The sequence below is a fragment of the Arvicola amphibius genome, chromosome 2 (genome assembly GCF_903992535.2).
Source record: "Arvicola amphibius chromosome 2, mArvAmp1.2, whole genome shotgun sequence".
Classification (NCBI taxonomy): Eukaryota; Metazoa; Chordata; class Mammalia; order Rodentia; family Cricetidae; genus Arvicola; species Arvicola amphibius.
In genome coordinates this window covers 60144421-60170479 of record NC_052048.2, presented here as the reverse complement: position 1 = coordinate 60170479, position 26059 = coordinate 60144421, and the positions used below count along the sequence as shown (strand labels likewise).

At 44.5% G+C, this 26059-nt stretch overlaps 1 protein-coding gene across 2 annotated transcripts in view; it reads right to left on the bottom strand.

The window, feature by feature from the left end:
* Nucleotides 1–14692: 14692 nt before the first annotated feature.
* Nucleotides 14693–26059, bottom strand: part of Aplf (aprataxin and PNKP like factor) — a 59066-nt gene continuing 47699 nt past the window's right edge. For both annotated transcript variants that reach the window (XM_038320150.2, XM_038320151.2), the window contains 2 exons: nt 23208–23254; nt 14693–15949 (listed from right to left, as the gene is read on the bottom strand). In XM_038320150.2, the coding sequence (XP_038176078.1) occupies nt 15741–15949; nt 23208–23254 (256 nt within the window). In that variant the 3' untranslated portion in view covers nt 14693–15740. The remainder of the gene's footprint in view (nt 15950–23207; nt 23255–26059) is intronic.

Genomic DNA, 26059 nt, shown 5'->3' with positions numbered 1-26059 from the left:
GTACTCTTCAAAAGAAAGGAAAGTAATTTGGGGTTGATTTCCCAGACATGGTAACTATGAAGACATAAAAATAAGGCCATGTTTTTAAAATGTACTCTTCAGTAGAATACTGTTACAGAATTAAAAAAACAAAAATGACTAACAAACTGACTAAAGTACAAGATCTGTACAAAGAATAAATATTATACTAATGTTGAAACTCAGAATATGCAATTTTGATAAATTGTGCATATCTATATACTTAAGCTTTAACTTTTTATTTTTGAAAAAACACTTCACACAATTTTACAGATTGTTAAAAGACTATAATTAATTTTTTGGTCATTGGATACATATTTTCAAAATCATTTGCTTCTAAAACATTAGTCTGGCTGCACACAAATCACGCACACACCTGTGCCCTGAACGCAAGCTTCGGAACCCGTGAATACTTTTCCTGGACTCTGTTCCCAGAGGAGGCTTCCACCCACAGACTGAGCTCACCAGTGCCAGGAGAGGACTGAGGAGAATGTCAAAACAGATGATAACCAGGAAGAGAAAATGCCCCAGCTGGTTCTGGAATAGCCAAATTAATCCTGACTTGGAAAGGAAATTTTCTCCCAGGCAATTTTCTATGAAGGGTTTTAGAAAATATGTCGGAAAGTATGTAAGTGAAAGAAATGTCATATGGACGACTTTGTATACACAGGAAAAAACTGAAGAATGCCATGTTTGCCACAGAAGGTATGAAGCAGATGCTGGACACATGGAAGGTCCTCACAACACTCCATGCGAAGTGACCTGCAGTGCACACCTCAGAGGGGGATGGCAAATCAGCTGCTGCACTACTCAGTCTGCCCAGGAGAGGGCGTGGAGAGCACACATGGAAGCAGAAAAAAACTCAAAAGGTAACAATTTTGTTCAACTCAACCAGCGCAAAGAAAACTGTAACCAACCGGAATGTTTCAAATAAATGGGCTTGGGAGCCGTGGTTAGCTAGAAGCCTCCTTAACTCAACGGGAAACCAGCATGCCCTAGCTTAGATGAGACCTGCGACAAGCCCATCTCACTCTGGAGTGGGATATAGATGGCACAGCTAATTGGGTCCCCTTGTTGCCAAGAGTGATGCACACATTATCTTCCCCACATTAAACACCCCACTTATGTCCAGCGCTCAAAAATTTGTTTCTCGGTAAAGGTCAAGAAGAGCAAACAGCGCTTGAATTTGATTGAGTTAGCTGTCAGTCACTCACTGCCAGTAACAGAAGCAGGAAGCCATTTGAGGCAGGAAATCAACTACAATTGGCAAAATGTGGTCTTTGTGTCTCTAATTAGAATTTCTTCTTTCAAGATACCGCATTTGTAGTTGGAGGAATGATGCCAAGTGGGCACCCATCTTGCCATTCTATGGTGACTTATTCTTCTCGGTAGCCAATCTAGCAAACAAGATGCCAGTTCTGCATGACGGTGATTTGAGGGGGGCCTAAAAGCAAGACAAAAACGAGACCTCACAAACTCAGTAAGTTCAGGCGCGAGAGGCTGTAGCATATGTCAGAGTACCAACTCCGTTCCTGACCGCATCGCTAACCAGGCCCCCATTCAGAAGCTGAAGAGGACGTGTGTGAATTGTCCAGGGTGGCAGGTAAGCCATGGCCTCTGCTATGGAGCCTGTGAGGGAGCAAGTCATGGTCACCTGACTCCCTTCTTAGCCGATCGCTGCTACTACGTTTCCCTTGTATCTTTGGTGAGTTCATTTCACACTAATCTAACTTGCCTACTGTGAACAGGACTAGGCTACACCAAGAGGAGCTGCCCGGGGTAGGTTGGCAGGGGCGGGAGCTGTTTGTTCCCCTTCCCTGTTATTTCTGACTACCGAAAAGAAAGCGTTACTTTATTATAAAATTCAAATGTCCTTTCACTATTACATGTTATAGTTTCCTTAGTATTCTGCTGTATGATTCTGCAACAAATATCCTTCTGTACTTTTCACAGTTTTTAATTTATTCATTTGTGTGTGTGTGTGTGTGTGTGTGTGTGTGTGTGTGTTCATGTACATGCCACATGCAACAACAGTCAGAGGACAACTTTCGGGAGTTGGTTCTCTCCTTCTGCCATGTGGGGCTGAGGAACCAAAGTCAAGCTGGTTGAGTTTGGTGAGTGACGTAGTTCTGAAGATGGTTTCTACAGGGCGTCGTTAGAGGGACGGCCCATCACAGTCCCTCAGTCAAGGCGAAGCTCAGCAGCAATGGCCTTGCCGCTCTTCCCAACACAGCCTCAGTCACCACAGTGGAACAGAAATACCTTCTGCGGCTGATGTCTGACTGAAAGCTACTGAGTTATACAGAAAAGTCCAGGAAAATGAGCTAGCCTTTAATGAATTTAATAAATCACTTATGGCATGTTCAATCACATTTTCAACCGCTTTTAATATTTTTTTTTCAGATCCAGTGATGAGGATAGAGAAGAAGCTGACTTTTCCAAATTAGCTTGAATTACATAAACACAATAATACTTTGAAAACAAAAGCGAAAAGTTTTGAAACTTAAAAATGGAATAGCCAAGCACGCACCCAACACCTCTGAAGGGCTGGGTCTACTCCTGCTCTCCTCCATACTGCGGCATACCTGAAAACACATCCCACCACCACGCATGCAAGCTATTCAGTATCTCCAATACTGTTTGTTTTTAACATTGCGTAATTCAGGTGTCACAGTAGTTATGATGGAAACGCTTACAGTGTTCCCTGTGTTGCAGATAACATACCACTTAGCTAAGGGGGCCTGTGAATTTTGCTGGCTGTGAATAGGCTCTGTACACATCACAGAGCTAAGCATTGTGTGAGCATAAAGACAGTCCTCACCCTCAGGAAAACTAGACCATTGGTGATACATGTAGTGTGGCCACCCAGCCTTCCTCTGTGGGTCAGGCCCCTCTGGAAATCAGAACTCCCAAAGGTCAGCCAACGTCCTCAGTGGCTCTCCCTCTTCCTTCTTGGTGTCAAAGATTCACCTTACACGTTCATTTCTAATAGTCAGTGTCATGCCTCAGAATGAGAGCCCAGCTGAATCGTGCATTTTGCAAAGTTCTACCTTTGCACCCACTTCTAAATATCCTAGAGAATGATAATTTCGTGAACAAGTCCAGAGTTAGACATGGCAATCTGCTGGGTATAGGAAAGGAGTGGCCTCCAGGCAGCGCCTCCCCCCCCCAACACACGCCCCTTCCCTTCTCACTTCTGCCAATTGTCTTCACATTTCTAACCCAGGAACACACCCCCACTCTCAGTAGTCTAGGCTCTCTGAGAAAAGAGAACACGATATCCTGGTAGCCTCTTGATTTTTGTTGCTAACAGGGCCACAAGGAGGCAGTCAGTCTGACACCAGGCCTGACTCCCACAAGTGACAGGGATCTTTCTAAGACACTATTGTTTTACTCTGAGCTGTCCCTTCAAGACTATGCTCCCACCCCAGTTATTTTGTAAGTTGTTACAATAAAATATCCTATTAAAACAACTTGGGAAGAAAGGGTTTGCTTTGGCTCCAGTTGTTAGGGCTTAGTCCATCACGGCGGAGGAGCCCTGGTGCAGGAGCCCGAGGCAGTTAGGTCGCAGAGCGTTCACAGGCAGGAGGCAGAGAGCTGGAGATGTGCTTAGCTAGCTTTCTTTTTGTGCAGTGTAGACCTCCAGCCATGGGAATGGTACCTCTCATCTTCACAGTGGGTCTTCCCACCTTCACCACCCTGTCGAGATAATACCTCAAGAGTATGCCTGCCTCCTAGAGATTCTAGACCCTGTCAAGTTAATGCTGACCACCACAGGCTCATCCCTTGTCAACTTGACACCCCAAGTTATCACTTTTAAGCCATAACTGTTCACCCCTTGTCTTCACAGGCTCATGGGCATCTCATAAAAAGCAGAATTCATTCAGTCTAATTCCAAAAGTCCTGATAACCTTTAAGAACGCAACTGTGATTAACAGCCTAAAGTCTCCTCTGAAACCCAGAGCCATCTCTTAACATGTTTAACATCAACGAGAAGTCGCATGATTCCAATACACAAGGGCGCCGAGTAAACATTGTCATTCCAAGAGGGAGAATAGGCGCAGCAAGGAATGCTTACACCAAGTCAAGACTGAACCACAGCAGGAAAGCAGCAAACCCTGCAGCTCCAAGACAGCTATAGGCAAGGGCTCGGTAAGCTGGGACTCTGCTTGGTGTGGCCAAGCACACATCCCTCCCATAAAAGCACATGTGGCAACCTAAACCCTCAGCTGCAAGTACTGTGTGGACCCATCTCCTCTTACAGTGAGACCCGTGCCCCAACCTGCGTGTTTAAAGCACATCTGCTTTAAACAATGGAACGAAGTCACGCCCTGCAGCAACCCCTTGATAATTTCTAGACAAACATGTCCCAAAACACATCCCCCAAACAAGGCAGATGGGCTGATCTGGCCTGTACTGATTTGGGGGGCAAGAGCAATAAGGTAAAACGTGTCCTCTCAGTGAATGTTTAGGGAGAATCCCCTACTTACCGTCTTATGCTGTGCATAGCTGGGTGTGCAGAGGACTGGAATCAGATGCATTACAGGAACGGACATGTGCAGTGAGCAAGGGTTGACACGATCTAAGCATGTCAATTCCACAACCACAGCCACTATACCCTTAGCAGCTAAAGTCCTCCTTGTCCTAAACACCATAAAAAGAAGTCACAAACAACAACCTGGACCTTTGCGTAGTATCATGCCTAAAGCATTTTCTGATTTGTGTTACTATTTTCTCTTCTTCTTCTTCTTCTTCTTCTTCTTCTTCTTCTTCTTCTTCTTCTTCTTCTTCTTCTTCTTCTTCTTCATTTTTTGTTGTTTTTTTGTTTGTTTTTTGTTTTTTGGCCCCTGTCTTCCCAGTGCTGGGATTAAAGGTGTACCACTCCCAGGCACTGCTTCTTTTTTGAATAATTTTCTTGGGACTTTGTGCTCTGTATGCTTTCATTTCAAGTTTTGAATAAGGGGCCAAGAACCTAGAAACAGCTAGCCCAGAGGCAGACCACTGGTAACAGTTCTATTGCTAAGAACTGGACTTTATGCTTGAGTCAACCAAAGATCCTGAGTAGCCTTGCCAGTTCCGCTGCCTGTAGCACACACATCACCTCTCTTGAGAAGGCTCCACATTGTGCGCGGAGCTTTCCTTAGTGGATACCCCAGTGTTCTGGTATTTCTAGCATCCTGGGTTCTCCACTGTAACCCAGGGTCTTACAGCTTTGTGCAGTGACCTCTCAGAGCCTCCTCGAGGGGATTCTGTCCCTGCCACACACAGCTTGGCCTCAGCTGCTCTCTGAAACCACAGAGAAGGACTGCATGAAGCTCTGGTTTTGCATCTTTTGTGCTTGAAGAGCTAGCACTGCTCAGATGATGCTAACATCAGCTGGAGATGTGGCCTGGGTGCCTGGGACCACAGCTATCATCTCCGTGTCTGAACCTGCACCTGAGGAAACCCTTCCCTGGGCACGTTTAAGGATTCAGAAGACCCTTTATCTGCACTCTCAGCTCAGGTTCTCTTTTCAACTAAATTTACATCCTCACAATTTAGAGGTCCCCCTCCACTTTTTTTTCATGGGGTCTTGCCCTGGGAGTACATCTGCTATTGTCCCATTGCTTGGCAGGACGCCTCTCTTTAATAGTTACAGCCTCTATTCTAACATGCTCCTCGGCTTCAACTTTTACACTCTTTCCTCCCAACAAACTGTATTTTTAAATATATATACATATGTATATATGTATTTCTCTTCCCAGCTTCTTGACTTTCACTCCATGTAGACTTGGGAAAGTGCCTGAAGAAGCAGCCACACCACAGCTTCCAATGTCACTCAAGTTCTCAGGGTATGGGCAGAATGAAGCAAGATTCTTACCCAAAATATCACACAAAATGACCCCTAGCCCAGTTCCTGATAGACTCCCGATTCCCCCCGAAGTCCATGAACCTGGCTTCTGCATTTTCCTGCCTTCTGGTTTTCCAGGCCCCTGCAGAATGACCCATTGAGTTCTGCCTAAAGCATCAAGGAACTGTTCTAATCCAAAGCTGCAAACACTTCCACATTTTTCCCACAAAGCAGTTCCGAGGGCCTAAGAACCACATGGTCCAGTTAATCACAGTGGTGTCCCCAGTTCTCAGTGCTCTCTCTCCCCAATTCACTCCATTACTTAACACAAAATTGTCCAAGGCAGCTTAAGGAAGGAAAGGTTTGTCTCTGTTCACACTTCAGGGTCTTGCATACCAATTTTCTCTACACTGAGGTAAAGAAGACTCATTAAGAAGAGAATAACTCTGGTCTAAGGAAATTCTGGAATCTTCCCTGACTCACAGGCTCCTCCTCCTCCTCTAAGGTTATACAAGCAGCAGGACTGTTGAAGAGACTCGTGGGACAGTCGAGCTGCCTGCAAGTCTGCAGTGTGCTCTGGGGTTCTAGGTGAGCTGTCACTCATGCTAACGTGCGCTCCTGGTGAGCCAGCTGCCTTTGAGTCCTCCAGATCCTATGAGAAACGCTCGCCCACACTGCTGTAACCTCAGTGAACTAACTCATCGTTTGCCAGGCTGGACTTTGGGCCACGGTGGATTCCCTATTCAGGGGAGTGGGTGAGGTTTTGGGGCACACTGCATCTTCAGTCAAGAAGCAGAGCACTCCTGGTGTTCAGTATGATTTTTTTCGTCTATGTGATCGAGAACACTAGCTGAGATGATGTCGCTGCCCATATTTAGGGTGAGTCTTCTCACCTCCGTCACTCTAGTTATGGTAATCGCTCACCAGCATGCCTAGAGGCTGGCCTCCTGCAATTCTAGACCCTGTCAAGTGGACAGGAATGTTAACCCATCACACCGTGGTCTGTCTCCCTTCCTAGTCTATGCATCATCCCAACTGGATGTCATAAAGCCGCATGCCGTGCTGGGTGATGGAATGCTGGCTCCCTGTATTTGATGGTAAGCTGCATTGCAAGTCTGTGTTGCCATCATAGAGAGCAGACAAGGCTGCTTTTGCTTTTGTTTTGAATGTATCTCTTTTCTTTTTCAAAAAAAAAAAAAAAGATTTTTTTTTTGTTTTTTTTTGTTTTCTGAGACAGGGTTTCTCTGTGTAGCCCTGCCTGTCCTAGAACTCACTCTGTAGACCAAACTGGTCTCCAACTCACAGAGATCCTCCTGCCCCTGCCTCCCACGTGCTAATATTAAAGGTGTGCGCCACCTCTGCCCAGCTGAAAACCTGAATTTCCCCCATATATACCATACACACAAACTACTCTTGGAGACATTTATTCCTCTCTACTGCTTGGAACTTCCCTTGACCCTCCCCTCTGAGTTGTTGACTCTGAGAAATTCCAGCGTCAGGGTTTGAATCTGGCTCTGGGCCCGAGATATTGGTCACTGCACCTTTACAGACAACGTGATTGAGAAGCAGCAGTTCCCAGGCTGGTGAGAGACAGCGACACCCTCTGTCCAGACATGAGTTTAGGTCAGTTTAGAACAAACCCAGGAGTGGGCTTGTGCAGAGCCAAGCAGCAGGTACCGGAAGTGACAGAACGGCAGGATCACTGTCCTGTCGCCAGCGTGTGCTGCCGTAGCCTGTCCCACGTGTGCCTTTTTGGAGGTATCAAGGCCGTCTCTTGAGAAAGGCTCAGCCCGCCAAGAAGCATAACTTGTGCAGCCTCTGCTCTGCTTCCTGCCTTCGGAGCCAAGCTTTCCTTTACTTGCAAAACGGCTTCGTCTAAAACTCCCCTCCAACAGCTGCGCTGTACAGGACTCTGTAACAAGCTGAACACACTGGGCAGCATGCTGAGCAGTGGGCTCTGGAGAGCCAAGGAACCTCTCCTTACGAAGTTCCTGTGTGTCTGGAATTCAGGCAGAATATTGACAAAACGCCTGCATGATCATATAAATTCCCAGACACTGTCTCAGTAAATAGCCAGACCATCACGTAGAGTTAGTCAGACTCGTGTTAACTTCACCTCAGCAACAAGCGTGTAGCCTGGCTAGGGAATCCAGATGGCCAGTTCCCAGAAGCTGGTTTATTAATGAATGGAGACCAGCTAAGCCATGAGAGTACCATCTCTTCCAGGTGGCATGGCTAATGTTTAGACATAGTGATTAGCAGCATCTTGAGATGTCAGCCATTATTTAGAAACAAGGGCTGGATTTATAAAGACTATCAGGCATGATCTGGGGCTCTTAATTAGACCTACCAAGCAACTACATTATATCTCCTGTCAATTAGCACGTACCTTTCAACACAGGTGAAAGAGGTAAATTTCTCCAACAGGTAATCAAGGATGCTTGGTATATGTTTTGCTTAATCTCCATTTTGGAACAAATAACTTGTCTTTTAAAGCCAAAGAGATGAGTTCCAAAGACAACCTTTCATTAAACCAGCGTTAAGACAATTAGAGACGATTCTGCACTACCCTCCTGAGCATGGGGTGAGGCTGTGGTGTGGGGTCAGCACCAGTCCACGTTCTTCAGCTTGGATATCTCCCGCTTGCCCCTTCCCAGCCATCCTCCACAGAAGAGCAGCCCTCCATGCCCACTGCCCACCCAGCGACATAAACGCTGGGGCAGAGGCCTTACCCCCAGACATCCAGGGGAAGCCAGATCATCAGTGTCATCATGGGGACGGATCAGCACAGAATGTCAGCAAATCTCCAGAAGGTGCAGTGCCTTCTGGGTAAAGATGTCATAACTCAATGCGCTCACCCTTTCACCTCATCTTTCCCCACCCCTAAATCCCACCTACTCCCCACTCCCGTTGCCTTACAAGGTGAATATGAGGAAAGTCCAGGCATCAGATGTAGGCCAGGGCATTCGTCGTTTAACCTGTAACAAGGAAAATGCCTGGAATCCATAGTCTCCTAAAATCCTATCTGCTAAGCAGTTTTTGTTTTATATTTTAGCAGAACTCCACAGGCAATGGCTGGGGGTTAGGGTGAAGGTTTACCACTTAGCAAAACAGTTTGCTAGAAACATCTCTGTGGAGCTGGCAATAACAGTTCTCTGGCCTCCAGGGGCTTCATCTTGAGATCACATGCTGTCCTTTTCACCCCCAGAATCAAATGCAATAGCCAGAAACATGTATTTGTGGCACAAATGCTGCTCAAACCTATCTTTGATATTATTCAGGCAGAATACTAGATGTACACTGAATTTGACAGCCCACCTCTACCACCCCACCCTCCCTAGGTCATGGCCATTCTGGAGGATAGTACTACAGCAGTTACTTATGTCATCTTTCATTTTCTATTTATATATAAATACACATGCACATAACTGTTTTGCATGTAATTATGCTGGGCTCATTATTCACCTTAGAGCCATGAGTTGGCACTATCATTTTATACATAACTGATCCCACCCCCCACTGAAGGACACTGTAGGTTGACCCCACCCCCACTGAAGGACACTGTAGGTTGACCCCACTCCCACTGAAGGATGCTGTAGGCTTGTTTCCGTGTGTATTACTTCATTGCTTGCTTGCTTTCCTTTCCTTGTTTCAAAAAAATTTATTTATATTTTATGTGTAGGAGTTCTGCATGCACACCTGCAGGCCAAAACGGGGCATCAGATCCTATTACAGATGGTTGTGAGCTACCATGTGGCTGCTGAGAATTGAACTCAAGAGCATTGGAAGAGCAGCCAGAGCAGCCATCTCTCAATCCCTCCTTTCCTCATGGTACAGATGGAGCCATATGTCCTGATGTATCCACCTTCATAGTGAGGTTCAAATGTGTCTGGAAGACAGTTTCCTAAAGTCGGAATAGCTGAGTCAAAGATTTTTTTTTTTAATTAATAGCTAGGGTTAAATTGACTTCTAGAAAGTCCTGGCCAATTAGCACTTATCACTGAAAATTCTAAGTGCCTATATCTAAAAGGTTTCCCTCATGTCTGCACTTGGTGCTTCTGGATCCCTTTGTCTCTCTCCCCAGTGTGGTCACACTGAACAAATCTCTTCCTGGTTTTTGCTGCAATTCTGTAATTGGATAAAGGGACAGGTGTGTAAGCATGGCTGGTTGGCGCTGCTGGAATCTGGCTTCATTTAAAACCCATTGTTACACGATGGGGTACAGGGATCATCCCTGGCACTGAAGTCCCTTGAATTTGCAGGTCCAGGGACTCCCTGCAGTGCAGGGGTAACCAACCAGCCATTAGGACTCAACTGTGCTCACACTGAGATCAGCTTTGAAGTTATTCAGCGCTGTCTTCAGATGACTTAAAGAACTGTAAGACCCCATGTTTTCCCACAACTTGAGATTTCCAACAGGAAAGCTATTTCATAAATTAAGGTTTGGTGGACTTTACATGTAAAGTCAGGGATTTGGTGAGCTAGGAGTTGACCTCTTTCTATTCTTCAGATCTATTAAGATTTAAAAATCTCTCTAGAAGTAAATTTTTAATAAATTGTAATTTTCTTAAAGTCATATTCGTGCAGCTCTGAAAATTGACAGAAAATTATGCATACCCCTTTACAAAATGTAAAATGTCCATATTTGCAGTGGGAACCCTTCCCATCTCTAATTCCTGTCTTTCTCTGGAGAAGAGTTTCGGTTTTATTGATCATTTCAGACAATTTTTTGCTTTATTAATTAAGTCTACTGCTTTTTTAGTCCTTCATCTTAAGATTTTTACTTTATTATGTCCTGCTTTTCCTAGTTTTATATAGATACCTCTGTCTGGATTTGAGGGTAAAACACCTAGTTCATATATTTTTAATCTTTTATCCTACACATTTAAAACAAAATATTCACCAAGCACATATCTGTACATCACATGATGTTATAATTATTTATTTCTAACTTCCAGTCTTCATCTGATATTTTTTCCACAAAGACAATTTTATTCAGGTTAAAATTTCACATTTGTTAGTGTGGTGGTTAATGTTACCAATGTAAGAGAATCTGGAATCCCCCCTTCTCCCTTACTTCCTCCCTCCCACCCCCAGGCAGGAGAAATGGAGAGAGTAAGACAAGCATCCATTACTTTCTGCTTCTTGAGTCTGTGTGGATACAATGAGATCAGCTCCTGCTGCCCCAATTTCTCTGCAATGATGGGCTCTGTGCTCTGGAACTGTGAGCCAGAGCAAACCTTCCTCTTTTTAAGTTGCTTGTGTCCTTAGGACTTGTTCACAGCAACAAGAGATGGCATTAAGGCAGCTGGGTTTATTTTTCTCGTCCTCTAGGTGTTTGTTACTATAGGTCTTCCTCATGGCTCCATGGATCTGATTCTCCCCACGTTTGAGCTCTCCGGCCATAGCTAGCTGGTAGTGTGAGAAGCTGAGCTCACACCTAATGGAATTTAAAATGTGAAGATTAATATAGGATGCTGATGGAAGCCTTGAACATGTAGTTTGATTTCAAAGAGTATTTGCTACTGTTCCTATCTTTATCATGAAAACGAATGTCTCACAGGCTAGTCCTCAGCTTTGCTATCACCTTCCTTTGGGGTGTCTGGTCCTCGCTGCTGGAGCTGGGCTGCTCACTGGGGACCCAGAGAAGAGGCTCACACTGGCTGTCCTCTCCCCTTCAACAGCATCTCATCCTTGCTGCCAGACGACAGGGGGAAGTTCTATTTGTCTGGCACTAGTACTGCCGCTCAGCTCGGAAATTCTGACCCAGCAGGTCTGTGATACAGCCCAGCACTTAACTTTTAAAAGATTTTCAGAATAAATTTCAATGTACAATCAAGCTGAAAATCAGTTTTAATAAATGTAAATTAAAATATATACATAATAACAATTTAAAAAGTCATGAATTTGAGAGAGCAGGGGCACAGTACATAGAGTTGCAGGGGGAAGGGGGAAGGGAATCACTATATTAGGAATTTTCTCTTGCTATGATAAAAACACCATGACTGTCTTAGTTAGGGTTCTACTGCTGTGAAGAGACACAATGACCATGGCAACTCTTATAAAGGAAAACATTTAATTGAGGCTGGCTCAGAGTTTCAGAGGTTTAGTCCATTATGACGCTGGAGAAGGAGCTGGGAGTTCTACATCACGATCTGCAGGCAGCGAAAGGAGACTGCCCACTAGGCCTAGCTTGAGCATGAGATCCCAAAGCCCTCCTCCACAGTGCCACACTTCCTCCAACAAGGCCACACCTCCTAACAGTGCCACTCCCTATGGACCAACCATTCAAACCCATGAGTCTGGGAGGGGAATTCCTAGTCAAACCACCACAATGACCAAGGCAGTTTATGGAAGGAAGAGTCCATCACCACCATGGGAGGGAGCAGGGGAGCAGGCACCCGACCACTCACCTCCAGACCCACAAACAGGAAGCAGGAAGCACCCTGGGGATGGCAGGAGGCTTTTGAAGCCTCAAAGCCCACCCCTAGCAACAGATCTCCTCCAACAAGACCACACCTTCTTATCCGTCCCAAACAGTTCCACCAACTAAGGACCAAGTATTCAAACATATGAGCCTAAGGGGGCCATTCTCATTCAAACCATCACAATTATGTTATTTTAATTTTAAGAGAAAATTAAATTTAAATAAATACTAACTACTGTATTTACTCATTCCTTGACAATCACATCTTTTAAAATCTCCCTTTCCCCAGTCCCTGCTCCTCATTATCACAATGCAACAAGACAAACACCCTTGGCTTTCATTATCTCTGAGCTTCTCAGTACGCAATCAACGCCTCGGTTTTCTCTCCACCACTGGATCCTGGACTCTCTGCACTCCTGCTTCTGTCCACACTGCACTACTTTCTGACACGACCCTTAAATGTCTCAATAACTACAAGTCCATTCAAAAAATAGCACATCATACGCCATTGTCTTTCAGGTTCTACTCTGAAATACTAGCAGTAGTAGAAGGCATGGATAAAACCCTCTGTCTAATGGAGCTTACATCCTAACGTAGAAAAGAAAACATAAACTACACACTGTGGAAGGAATCAGTGTTACAGAAAAACTGAGTTAAGGAGGGGATCAGGAGAGTCAGGTAGTGGGTGCAGAATACTTAGGCTGGGTGGCTCGTGAGGGCATCAGGTAGTCAGGAAAATTTGAGGAGGTGAATGAACATCCCAGGAAGCTTGTACACACATCACAACCAGCACCGCTGCATTCTTACGGCACTGCTAGCATCTGAGACAAGGTCTAGAACACAGCACAGCACAAATTAAGTAGGATATTTATTATGCACATTGCATTAGGATGCAAATGTTAGCATCACCTCACAATCACTACCACTTTTTCTACATGTTTAGAAGTGGGACTTCACGGGGTTTTTGGTGGAAAAGCAGAAAGACTCACTCCCCAATGAGATTCCTAGCCAACAAGGAGAACTTCACAGAGAAGGGCTGGAGTTGCAGCCTGCAGGTGTGTGGCTCCCCCTTCGTGGTGCAGACTGCACTCTGCAGACTAATGGAAAGAAAGGCACCATCCGCTTGTTCTTAGCTTTGCATGACATTCTGTGTTCACAACCTGTACGTTTGTTGCAGTAAATGTTTGAAATCACTACTATCTTTAGAAAAAAATCTTGTATGAAGAAAGCCATCTGAAACCCAGAGACAATGTTCTAATACCCAAGTATCTCCCAGGTCCTAGAAAACCCTCCTCCTCTCAAATGATCAACTAAACACATTTGCCACAAAAATTAAACCTAAGTGACATGCACAGGAAACAACTCTTACTGTGATCAAGACTGGGACACAGCTTATTAATAATTATTATATTACACAGTGTTATCATTAATACTGTTGGAGAGCATTGGTTCTCAACTGGCATTTAGATAACTATTTTTTCTTTCTTTTTAGTTTTTTGAGTTTTTGTTTTTAAGAATTAATTGTCTTAGCCTTTCGGTAGTGGTGCACACCTTTAATTTCAGCACTTAGAAGGTAAAGGCAGGGAGATCTCTGTGAGTTCAAGATCAGCCTGGTATACAGAGCGATTTCCGAGACAGCCAGGGTTATATAGAAAGACTCAGTCTCAGAGAGATAGATAGGCAGACAGACAGACAGACAGACAGATAGATAGATAAGCCAAGTTTTAAATATTACTTTTGAGCTAGGGATGTGGCTCAGCTGGTAGAATATTTGCATAGGACCCAGGATTTAATTCCCAGCACTGCATAAATCAGGTGTGATGGGATGTACCTATAAACCTAATACCCATGGAATGAAGGAAAAAAAAATGCTATATCCAAGACCCTCAAGAACAAAGAGCCAATGGAAGGTGTGAGTGTTAATCTTAGTTTGTCAATGTGATTGGATCTGGGGTTAGTTAAGGCACGCAAGGTTATCTGGGAAAGGAACAGAGACTCTCCCTCCATGGGGCTGCCACCAAAAGTTAACCATGTGGGGAAAGTGATGCTCTGTCACCCACCTATCCCCTGCTGGTGAGCAGGTCCACCCCCTCCTGCCTCTGCAGCAGGCATCCTTTACCAACACTGAATCTTGCTCTTTAGCCTTCCAAAGTGCAGCAAGGATCATCGGCTCTCCCGAGTCCTCTAGGCCATGGGTGCCAGATTCAGGTTGCTGAGGACCTCACCCAGCCTGTGTACTGGGCGCTTCTGGTCCTCCGTCTCTCCGGGGGGAAGACAACCATGTGGACTACCCAACCCTCACCGTGGCAGCCAATCTAATAAACCCCCTGCAGCATATTCCTATCCGTTCTGTTCTTCTAAAGAACCAAACACAAAAGGGGAAAACAACTTTGCAAAGAAGTCGAGAGAACAGAAAATAGTATAGAGAAATATTTATTTTGTCTTTCTTCAATTTAAGTAAAATGTAACCCTGTGCAATTATATGGAGAGAATAAGAAAACATAGTCAACACCTTTTGTTCTAAGATGTGCATCTTCTTCCTCTTACAGAATGCCAAGGCGCTGCCAGCTTGCTGCTTTGTGATTTGATGCACCCCAGCTCAGTGCTCAGACTACACACAGTGAACACTGAGCTCCTAGAAACTCTAAGCTGCCTAAAACAGAGAGTTCCTGAGAGCCTGGTTCTAGAGCAGGAGTGAGGAGATGAACCTCTTTAACTCGGAGCAGGGGCTTCTTCAGAGGCCAGAACCCTAGCCAGGAGAGAGAATTTTACCCATCTCTCACTGAGGAGACCCTCTGAGAAAATTACGGCTGGAAGCTTTTCTGCATGCTAAGTGTAAAGCCACACAGTGCACGTGAGGTAATCAAGGAAATGCATGACGTGAAAACAACCATAGTTGTGTGATGTGCAGAAAAATTCCCTTGCAAGGAGAGCGTCCCTTCTCTATACATCAACAGGACCATTTGCAACATCTGTTTCTTAATAATTTCCCCAGGATTCGAAGGATTAGAAGTAACTGGAATCTCAAAACCACATCTAATGCGTTAGAAAAATAACAGACACTGCGCTGGCTGTCATTTTGCTCAAGTCTAGCTTCGAGAGGGGCTCTTCAGGCAGCAGTGTAGGCGATGTCCTCCCAGCGTCCTGTAATCACCTAAGTTTGCACAGTGCACTACAAAGAGCAAAGGTCCGTACAACCTATGGCTGTTCTTAGCAGTAGGGAAAGTACATGAACAATATTGGGCCCTTCCTAAGCTCTTTACCTGCTTCCTCTGACAGATGAATAAAATAGCACCATAATAGGCAGTAACATAGAGTCCGCCTATTTCACTGAAGGCTGGTGCTTCAATGTTGCACATGCAAAGAACTACGAAAAGGAGAGAACGGCTACTGGAGTGCCACTCAGTTTCTGGACGTTTCCCGTAAAGAAAACGCAAGCAGGAGTTTTACATTATTGTACAAAAGCTATTTTTTCCTCTTCATAAACCTTTTTGCTTCTTTCAAAAGCTCTTCCACATCTTCCTTCTCTTCCTCGTCTTTTCCTGGCTGCCAGTCAGAATCCTCATCTGTCGGCTCATACTCTTCCTCATCCTCATCCTCTGGAAAGCTGTCGTTCAGATCCTTTTCACTGGGGTGCCCAATGTCATCACTATCTTCATCCAGAGCAACTCTGACTGAAAAACAGAATATTGCAAACAACACATCAATCGCTATTTGACCTGGGCTTAGGGATATCTATTGTAAAATGTCTCCCTGCAGCAAGAAGTAATTGATATACAGCTTACTTTTAAGTTTCAGAAGGGCACTAAAGTGATCGTTTGTTTATTATTATTTTTCCCCCACACTGGAGAGCCCTGGACTAACCTGGCCAATGACATCAAAGCAATGGTCTATAGTAACACCATGCTCTCCAGCTCTCCACCCCAGCTATGCTATGCCCAGCCCCTTCCTGATAGGACTGCTCTTCCATCCCCGTTAACCTGGTCAAAGATAGAAGTGGTGGCAGCACGTGCCACTTGCAAGTAGATGCCTGGAAGCCAAGAGCCAGCTGGGAAGCTTTTTCTCTGGAAACCTCGGTGGCAGATGACAATCCTCCGAGCAGTGGGAGCCCAGGAAGGGCCTGTCAGACCTGGGTTCTGCCCAGACTGTCCCAGGTCCCATCTACCTTTCCTCTGATCCTGGACCCCAACCTGCTACAGGGAAGGTTTTTCTGACAGATTCACCAAGTATGTTCTCACTCTTTCTGACTGATCTAACAAAGAAGAGATTAATTTTCTAGGGCAGATCACTCTCTGGAGAGGATGGCTCAGGGCTTCTGCTGTCTAGATCTTGACTTCTCTTTGCTTGTTGGCTCTTTGCTACTCTCCAATCTCTCTGATGTCGGCTATTCTGATCTCAGTGCACACCACTCTTTCTCTCTCCTAAGGCAAGGTCTCATGATGTAAGCTCGAGCTGGCTGAACTTGCATCCTTGCTGTACAAGTGCTAAGTCACAGGGTGCATCTAGTTATCCACACACAGCAAGCTAGTCTCTGTTCAGTTGTCCAGTCGTGTGGTCCTAGAGAAGTCCAAGCATGGCCGCTGGTAGGCTTTTGAACTCACTTGGTTTTCTCTCCGTTGCAGACCTGACATTAGAGCACATCTTCACTGTCCTATTGGAAGGTACCCTCGCCCAGGCCCATTATGTTCTTAGACAGCCGACTTTTCTTCTCTTTGCATTAGTGCTCTGAGCATATGATATCATGTAATTCACGTATGTTCAGACATACACTAGCCATCATTGCAAGGCTCCACAAGCGAAGGGCTTATTTCAGGTGTGAGTCCTAGTCGTCAGAAGAATCTTATTTTCTGCCGGGCGGTGGTGGCGCACGCCTTTAATCCTAGCACTCGGGAGGCAGAGGCAGGCGGATCTCTGTGAGTTCGAGACCAGCCTGGTCTACAAGAGCTAGTTCCAGGACAGGCTCCAAAACCACAGAGAAACCCTGTCTCGAAAAATCAAAAAAAAAAAAAAAAAAAAAAAAAAGAATCTTATTTTCTTTCTCAAAAAGACTGTTTACATTCCCCACATTCTACATTCATATGTTTGTGCTTCTTTACCAGGAGGTCTGGAACCTACCAGAACATCTCCCAGGCACGGTGTGTTACTAATGCTCTGACTGAGGAGCCATCGCTGCACCACACGAGTGCCCCCTGCTCTGGAGTTCAACACTAAGCAGTTTGCTAACAGTGCCCTGCAGACACTTTTTTTTTCCCTTGGGAGACAGGATTTTGCTGTGTAGCCCAGGCTGGCCTCAAAAGTGTAATTCTGCTTCAGCCTCCAGAGTGCTTAGGTTACAGACTGGCTAGACATGTGTTAATATGGTTTTAAATGGTTTTATTTGTTTGTTTGTTGTGTATGTGTGTGTGTGTGCAATATGTGCAATGGTGCACATGAGAAGGTCAGCGGTCAGGAAACAATCGTGGGAGCTGGTGTTCATCTCCCTTACCTCTCTCATCAGGCCTGCCAGCAAGCAGCTGTATGTGCTGAACCATCTTGCTGATCCTGACAAGTAACTATCTCTATAGAATCAATTAATAGACACTCTAACAATAGATTCATTAGCAAGTTTAAGTATTAAATAACATAAACATCATTTAGATTGGAGTTTCCTTTGTTTCCATTGTTCTTCAGTGGTTTCTGAAGGTGTTTTCAGAAATGCCTGTTTCTGTCTTTCTGTGTAAATGGGCCACAGAGGTATTGAAACTTCACACATAACCCAGGAATAAGTTATCTCTGCCCATAAAATTCAATGTTTATAAGCAAAGAGAATTTAGAGAACACGGCAAGAAGCCCTCTGCTGCACGTGTGATTCAAGGTGAACTGCGGCGTCTCGATTTAAATGATGAACCAGGAAAGTTTCCATACAGCTTGGGATAAAACCCGCTGCTTGTGAACTGTAGAGAAACCTTCTTATACAAGGGAACTTTTAATTGGAGAATTTGGAAAAGTGTCTGGGTCGAACCACAGACTCCAAGGCCAGACTCCATATGGTGCAGAGAATGCCCCGCCAGTGAAAAGCTCGCACAACACCAAAGTGACAGGCGCCCAGCAGTGGATGTCCCGTTTGTAAAATCAATAACAGCACATGATTCAATACCTTCATAGTTGTGACTCCCAGCAGATGTGCACGGGATTCAAGAGCATAACATACTTTAAATTAAGAGCTCACAGTGTTTTCTTGTATTAGATTCAGTTTATTTAAAATATAATTTCTGAGTATACCTGCAAAATCAAAGTGAGCTTGTTTACTACAAAGTAAGGTGAATATAAAAGTTATTATTTTTCTTTTGCAGCTCTCCCCAATGCTTACAGGTTTTGGGGTTTTTTCCCCACTAGTTACTCTAATTCTTATGGTTGGTCATTCACTCGGTCCCAAAAAAGTCTTGCAAAAATTGGCATGGTTTATGAGAAACAGTAAGTATCTGAGTCAAGACACCTGTGTTGTAAGCAAGTCAATGCTTTTCTACTGCTGTGATAAACACCGTGACCAAAGCAACCTAGGGAGGGCAGGGTTGATTTCATTTGACCGGTTACAGTCTATCATTGAATGAAGTCAGGGCAGGAACTCAGGCTGTTTACTGGCTTGCTCTCTGCTTCACACTTAGCTACCTTTTTTTTTTTTTTTCCAGTCCAGACCTACATGTCTAGGGATGTTACCACCCACATTGGGCTAGGCCCTGCTACATCAATTAACAATCAAGAAAATGCCCCACAAACATGCCCACTGGCCAGGCTGATTTGGATAATTCCCTAATTATGGATTCCTCTTCCCTGGGGACTCAGTTTGTGTCAAGCTGACAATACAACTAACCAAGACAATGATGAATTTTATGTAATGAAATTAAATATTTTTTAAATCTAAAAAGCAATTAAGTTGTCTCAAAGATCGTCTGTAACTCTAAAATATTCATTTTAAAGTCAAAATAGGGCTCTTCAACATCTCTACAGATCAGTGTAACAATGTGAACCGTGAAAACGGCCTGACAGCTTCGCTACCTGAAGACAGAACTGGATAAATAAGCTGTCATTTATTTTTACAAACTAGTGGAAACACTTATCTACTGTAGTGGTGAAAACAGCTTTTAGAAACAACAATAAACTAGAGGTTTGACCTCACCTACTGTCCACAGTATTAAGATGTGGCCATGCTGGCCTTCTCTAACTGCAGAGGAAGCTGTAAGCCCAACACAACATAAGAATTGTACACAACAGCAGAGTAACAGTTCAGGGCTGGGACACAGCTCTGCAGCAGAGCTCTTGCCTGGCACACACTACTGGGTGAGTTTCCCAGGAGAATCATTCCAAACTGTTGCTATATGCGCCTCAGAGCTGATTAACAGCTTAGTTCTTCAGGTTTTATTTTCCTTTTCCTTTCCCATAAATATTATTTGGTATAATACCTCTAGATAAGGAAAATTTATTATACACTATAATATTTTTAATAATGTTTCATTTTACAACCAAAGACTAGTTTTTTCTTTTCTTTTTGGTTTGATTGTTAGTTTTTGTTTTTTGAGATAGGGTTTCTCTGTGTAACAGTTCTGGCTATGCTGGAACTCGAGTTCTGGCTATGCTGGAACTCGCCGCGTAGACAAGGCTGGTCTCAAACTCACAGAGGTCTTCCGAGTGCTGGGAATAAAGGCGTGCAGCACTACTGCCCAGGCTCGTTTGTTTTGTTTTCTTTTGCTTTTTAATGTACCAAGATGGTAATGGGTTTTCACATGGAGTAAAGCAGCTTGTAAACGTCTGCTGCACTGTATCCCACCACTGCATCAGGTCTCTGACAGCCCGCACTCCTGCATCATGTCTCTGACAGCCTGCACTCCTGCATCGGGTCTCTGACAGCCCACACCCCTGCATCATCAGGTCTCTGACAGCCCGCACTCTGCATCGGGTCTCTGACAGCCTGCACTCCTGCATTGGGTCCCCGACAGCCCGCACTCCTGCATCATCAGGTCCCCGACAGCCCACACTCCTGCATCATCAGGTCCCCGACAGCCCGCACTCCTGCATCATCAGGTCCCCGACAGCCCGCACTCCCGCATTCTCCCAGCAATTCCCATCTAAGCAGTAACTTGAATCTCAGGTAAGCCCTGTTACTCTTCTTTAACCATTTTCTTTCTAGATAAGAAAGTGGGTTCTGTTTCTGGGGAAGGGGGTTTATCAGTATGTATACACCACTGCAGAAATTTAGAAGCTTTAAAGCAGTTCTCAATGATCCCTCTGAGTTCTTGCAACAGCATCAGTTGCCTGGAAGGATAAATACCACATAGTCAGGATGCATAGCTCATAGTAAGGATGATACTGCACAGCAAGGGGCTTGAGAGAACAGCTCCACTAGCCAGAAGTGAATGCCGGCGATAACTGCCTATAGATGCCATCAAGAGGGCAGACAGCTAGCAAAGTATATGACAAAATTTTCCTGGCACTGATTTCTCTTGCATCCACTATCTTGTGCCAAAGCTCCAGCACTGTGAAAATGTGTGGAAAGCTATGAAGAGCTCACGCTCGCTAGAGAGAGAAGAAACATGGCAGGGGCAAGAGGACAAGCAATGCAACCCCTTAGCAGTGACGTGTAGAAAACTCTGTGAAGCCCGCATTTCAGGAGGGGCGAAGTGATAAATTACACCCAGAGTCTAGTGTGACCGCTTCCATGCTGATCCTGTGCTATACTGTGTCCGCCTCAAATGCAACGTGTTTACAAAGAAACAGACAAGGGCCTGGCTTTCTCCTTGCTTCTCCTATGTGGGATGTCACCTCCATTCTCCTCACCACCTGCACCACCGTCCAAGGCATTGCTGTTTCCTAGCCCTCGTGCTGGCCTCCATCCCATGCACATCAGCTGGCAAGTCTACCGATTCTCTCAAGATCTCTTAACTTTGGGGCACTTCTCACATCCCTGTGGCCCTTCTCACACAGAAGATACATGACACAGGAAAAAATGAGTATGTGAGGAAATGAATCTATACATATATAAGGATCTGGGGAACGCTAAACGTTAAACATCTGGGAGATGAGAAAGACAACTGTCAGAATTCTATCTTAGATATCCCTAAATTAGGAAATATGAGACCCTAACATTTAATTTAACATTTAAAGTATCCAGACCTACAAGTTTTAGAGGAGGAGAGATGTTCTGATTACATCAGCACACAGAGTGACCCCAGAGCTCACAGAGCTGCTCCTACCACACTGCTCTCGGAGCCCCCCTGGGAGCCCGAAGCAGATAAACCCTGTTTGTAACTGGGCACAGTAAGGGACTAATAGCAACAATAATGAAATAAACGGCAATAGTTAAAGCTTATGAGCTGCCTGTCTGGGGGCTTTTCCATCTGCTGTAACTGAAACAGTGGGAAGCGATACCGAGAGAGCCTACCTGGCGAGAGTGCTCCGTGTATGTGATTCGTGCTGCTAGTAAGAAAAGGTGATGCCCGTACAAAAAAAAATTCTTTAAACATTCAGTGTTGAATGCTGCAATTACATTGTAATCTCAAAAAATATTTTAAATTCACAATTCTAAAGTATATTCTTCATTTAGAAAACACTTCAACAAATCCCAACAAACTTTGTAAAGACTATCCAGATATTTTAAACTATGCTATATTATGCATATTGACAGCTTTTAGGTAAATAGCTCCTAGTTCTATAAAGATACACAATGACTTTATATGGGATAACATACCGGCATAATTTCCCAATAAAATACAGTTAAATAAAACATTGCATTATTGCTAGAAAATCATTAAATCCAACCCAGTAAAGAATTCTGTCACGTAACAGCCCTGACCGGCCAGTCAAGACAAAGGGGTCCATTAATGCCTTGAGTACTAAGGCTCCAAGCGGTCAGGAAGAAAGTGATTCTTGCTGATCTCTGATTGTGAGTTATCTTCACGGCTTTGTCTCAGCTTGTTTACACATGCAGATGCGGGTACTAGAGAGCACAGCCCAGACAGCCAGTGTCTTATTCTCTCCCCTCGGGGCAGGGGTAGTATTTACTGATGTGGTCTTTGCATTAAATACACAACCAAAGAAACAGGTTTACTGAAAGGAAAATTCTTCTTTTCCTAGGAAAATTCTTAAAGAGCTCAAAAACAAGTTAGAGAAAGGTCAACTGGGCAGTTAAAGGTTTACACTCTATAGGGATGCCCACAGTCCCGGTGGTTCTGGAAAAGATTCATTCTCTGGTTCAGAATAATCACCAACTACAGTGATTGGTCCAAAGGGAAGAATCTGGTCTAGGCTAGTTGAAGGAGGGAAATTCATCCTTTCTAAGAATCGTGAGTCAAAAGTTATTCATTCATTCTTTCCTCAGATGTCAGCATTGATTCTATTGTCCCAGCTTAATAAGGGTGTAAAAATTCCTCTGGTTGAGAGAAACGACCTTGAGAAGGAAGAGCCCTCTAAGACAGAATGGTGACAGGAAACGGGAAACATTGCTAACAGTAATAAGGAGCCAGCACAGCAGGCACTGTCCACAGCCAGCCCCCGCTCAGGCTTTCACGCTGCAGTCAATACGCTTTCATCCCTGCTCAGCCCACTTGGCCCTTCTGTCCTCACACACTTAAAAACAAAAGACACCTGGCAGACACGGGAAGCCATATACTGCTGGGCTATGATAGGGAAAGGCATTTGCTATATATACGCTTGTAATTCTTTCATGTATTTGGTACTGGGAATTGCTGTGCTGCCCAGGCTGGCCTCAGACTTTAGGCAATCCTCCTGCCTCAGCCTCCCAAGTGTTGGGATTCCAGGTATGAGTTAACATACTCAGCTTCTGAAAGTTCATTTTTAAAAATCAACTAAAAACTCATAACTAAGAGAAATTATCCAAAGCAGCAACAATCAGAATTACTCACAGGTCTCTGTGGAGTTTGCTGAAGCACAGTTACTCACCCAGAAGTGCACTGTGTCTGTATTCCATCTTGTGCTGGGGGTTCTTCCTGAAACAGAAAAGGAGGCAAAGATAGAACAGAGCTCTCCAGAGACAGGAAAGTGCTACAAGAATAAAGCAGCATGCCCAGCACCCGACAGATAAAGCCAGGGCCCACGAGCATCTTAAGAAAGGATGTGTCGCCACCCCTGCTCCCCCCTCCCTTCTTCCTTTTCCTCTGCTTCCTCCATCTCCTTCGCTATCAGGCGTGTGCTACTCTGCCCAGCAGTATTTGCCTTTTCGTTACAGTATTTACTGTGTGCATCCCATGCCAGGTTAGCACCTCTGACCTCAAGAAACAACAGTATAGAGGGCGGACAAAGTAATAAACTAGATTTAAGAGCTTCATAATAATCAGATAATGGAATCTTCTACCTATAAAATGTAGCACCAGTGTACAAATGTTCTTTTCTATCAGCTAAAACCTAAAACCTGTACACATTGTAAAAATGTTCCATAATAAAGTTATATCTTTAACGTACTATGATTTTTCTCTTCTGTGCCTCTGAAATTACTAAATAAAATAAATAATTTCTAATTATATGGAACCATCTGATTTATAAATAGTTGTTTCCTGGTTTTTAGCATTACCTAATATTTTATGTTTGTTCCAAGCATTTTCCTTATTCCACACAATTGGAAGTCATTATTAAGTAATGAGATTCAGAAAACTACAATGTCATTGCATGTAAGTTATAATGAGTTCTATTTGATTTTAGGTCCTTAGTTAAATTATAGCTAACTTGACTAGCATATTGAACAACACAAATTAAAAAAAAAAAATAAAGAAAAGAAAAAAACCACGGTACCCTGCCCACTCAAGAGCAATTTAAACTCCCACCATAAGACATCCTCTATGGACTCTTAAGAAAAAATACAAACTCTGTAGACAGGAATGTCACTATTGAAAGGAGGGTAGGGATTACCATGAGGAACACCTGCTCAGAATCCTGGCCCACACACCTCTCACCAGCTAAACCTCAGTTTCCCTGTCTGAAGAAGACTGACAACAGAGCCCACACCAGGTGAGGCTGAGCTTGGTGGGTGGAGAGGCACTGCCAGGATCAGTTCCAGCATCAGGCAGACTACTTCTGCAGGCCAGCCCTGTGCCAGGTGTCTGTGCCGTTTCCTTGATGCTAATATCTCCTTTCCACAACTGTTCCTGCAGGTGAGCATTAAACAGTGTGCGTGACTGTACAGCTAATTAGGGTCGAAACTCCACAGGCTTGAGGGTTGGAAACGAGTCTACCCAAGACAGTAGTTGGGGTAATTAACCTACACCTGACCTTCTGCCAGAATGGAAAGTTTAATCTTGACAAAAGAAGAATGAGACCACTGCCCTGTGCTCCAGGAGCTACAAACACAAAGCTTCAGCAGGCCTTCCCTGCTGAGCAAGCTGGTGCACGTGAGCAGCTTGTGGACTCAGTTCTCCTTAGGACAGTCAGGGAAGGAGGAACGGAAACAAGGCACTGACACCAAAGAGCTTCCTCCTTCATCAGGGAAAGAGATTCCGGGCAGCTCAGGAGTTCTGTCGGTTTTTATTTAAAAATATTCAATCCTACTAAAATAAGAATAAGCCTCTGACAAATATTCTTCTCTCTCCTCTCTCCTCTCTTATCATCCCCTTCTGTCCCCTCTGTCTCTCTTTCCCTCCCTCCCTCCCTTCCTTTCTAAAAGTACTGGGGATCAAACCCAGGGACTTGAGCATGCCAGACAAGTACTCTAACCACTAAACTACAACCCTGACTGGTAAGTATTATTTCCTACATGGATCACTTATTGTTTTATTATTTTCTGGAGTCACTTGAAAAAGGTTTTTTTTCTTTTTCCATGAACATGGCCAGTCTTTCTCCCCCCTTATAACAGTTGAGCAAGATCACTGGAAAGTTAAATACGGTCTTCGTTGTTTATCATATTTGTGTGTCCTTCAGCGTTTGGCTTAGAAATTCCAAGTACATAACTGTTGGGCTTTACAACAAGTGAAGCAGGTGAACCAAAAGCTTCAGGCTGCCTGACACGGGCTGGCAGGCCAAGAGGTGAACAGGACTACCACTTTCAAACGGAAGGCGGAGATGCACTGTCATAAGACCAGTGACCAGCACTGTGGCTCTGCAATCTCTCCTGCATCTGGTCACCTCCCCCACCCTCCCTTCCCTGGGCCTCTCTACTGATGGCTCTGAAGAGCAGCTTCCGTTTCCTCTCCAACCTGGCTAACTTCAGAGGGCTCTCTGCAGTTATAACACAAACTCCTTTTCTGGTAACTTGACCAATGCTGCAGGCCAACACTCAAGAGTTCTGCACTGATTTTTCTAGTGGGTTCCTAGAGACAGCACAAGGATCTGTGACTCCTAAAGCCACAGACTCAAACAGAAACTTTCCAATGACCCTACCCCTCTAAGCACTGGGACATGAGCCACTACCAGGGAGACAGCTTCCCTAGCACCTGCATGCTGCATGGGCTCCAAGACCCATGTCTGGTTAAATGAAGGCTGCTCGGTATTGAGTCCTCTGTGACCCAAAGATAACATCAAGGTGAATGAGGGAACAAGAAAGGCTGCTCACTCTCAACTCTCTTGTCCATTTCATTTGTAACATCTCGGAGCAGTAAAGCAAAGAAATAAAAGGGACACACATAGGGGAGAAGAAGTCAAACTACCCCTCTTTTTAAGTGACACAGTCCTCTCTTTAAGAAGCCCTACACCTCCAGCAGAAGACTCACAGTGGGCAGATCAGCAAAGTGGCAGACATAAGAAGAGCAGCTTTTCTACACACCAAAAGCGACCCTGCGGAGAAAGAAGTCGGGAGATAACCCACA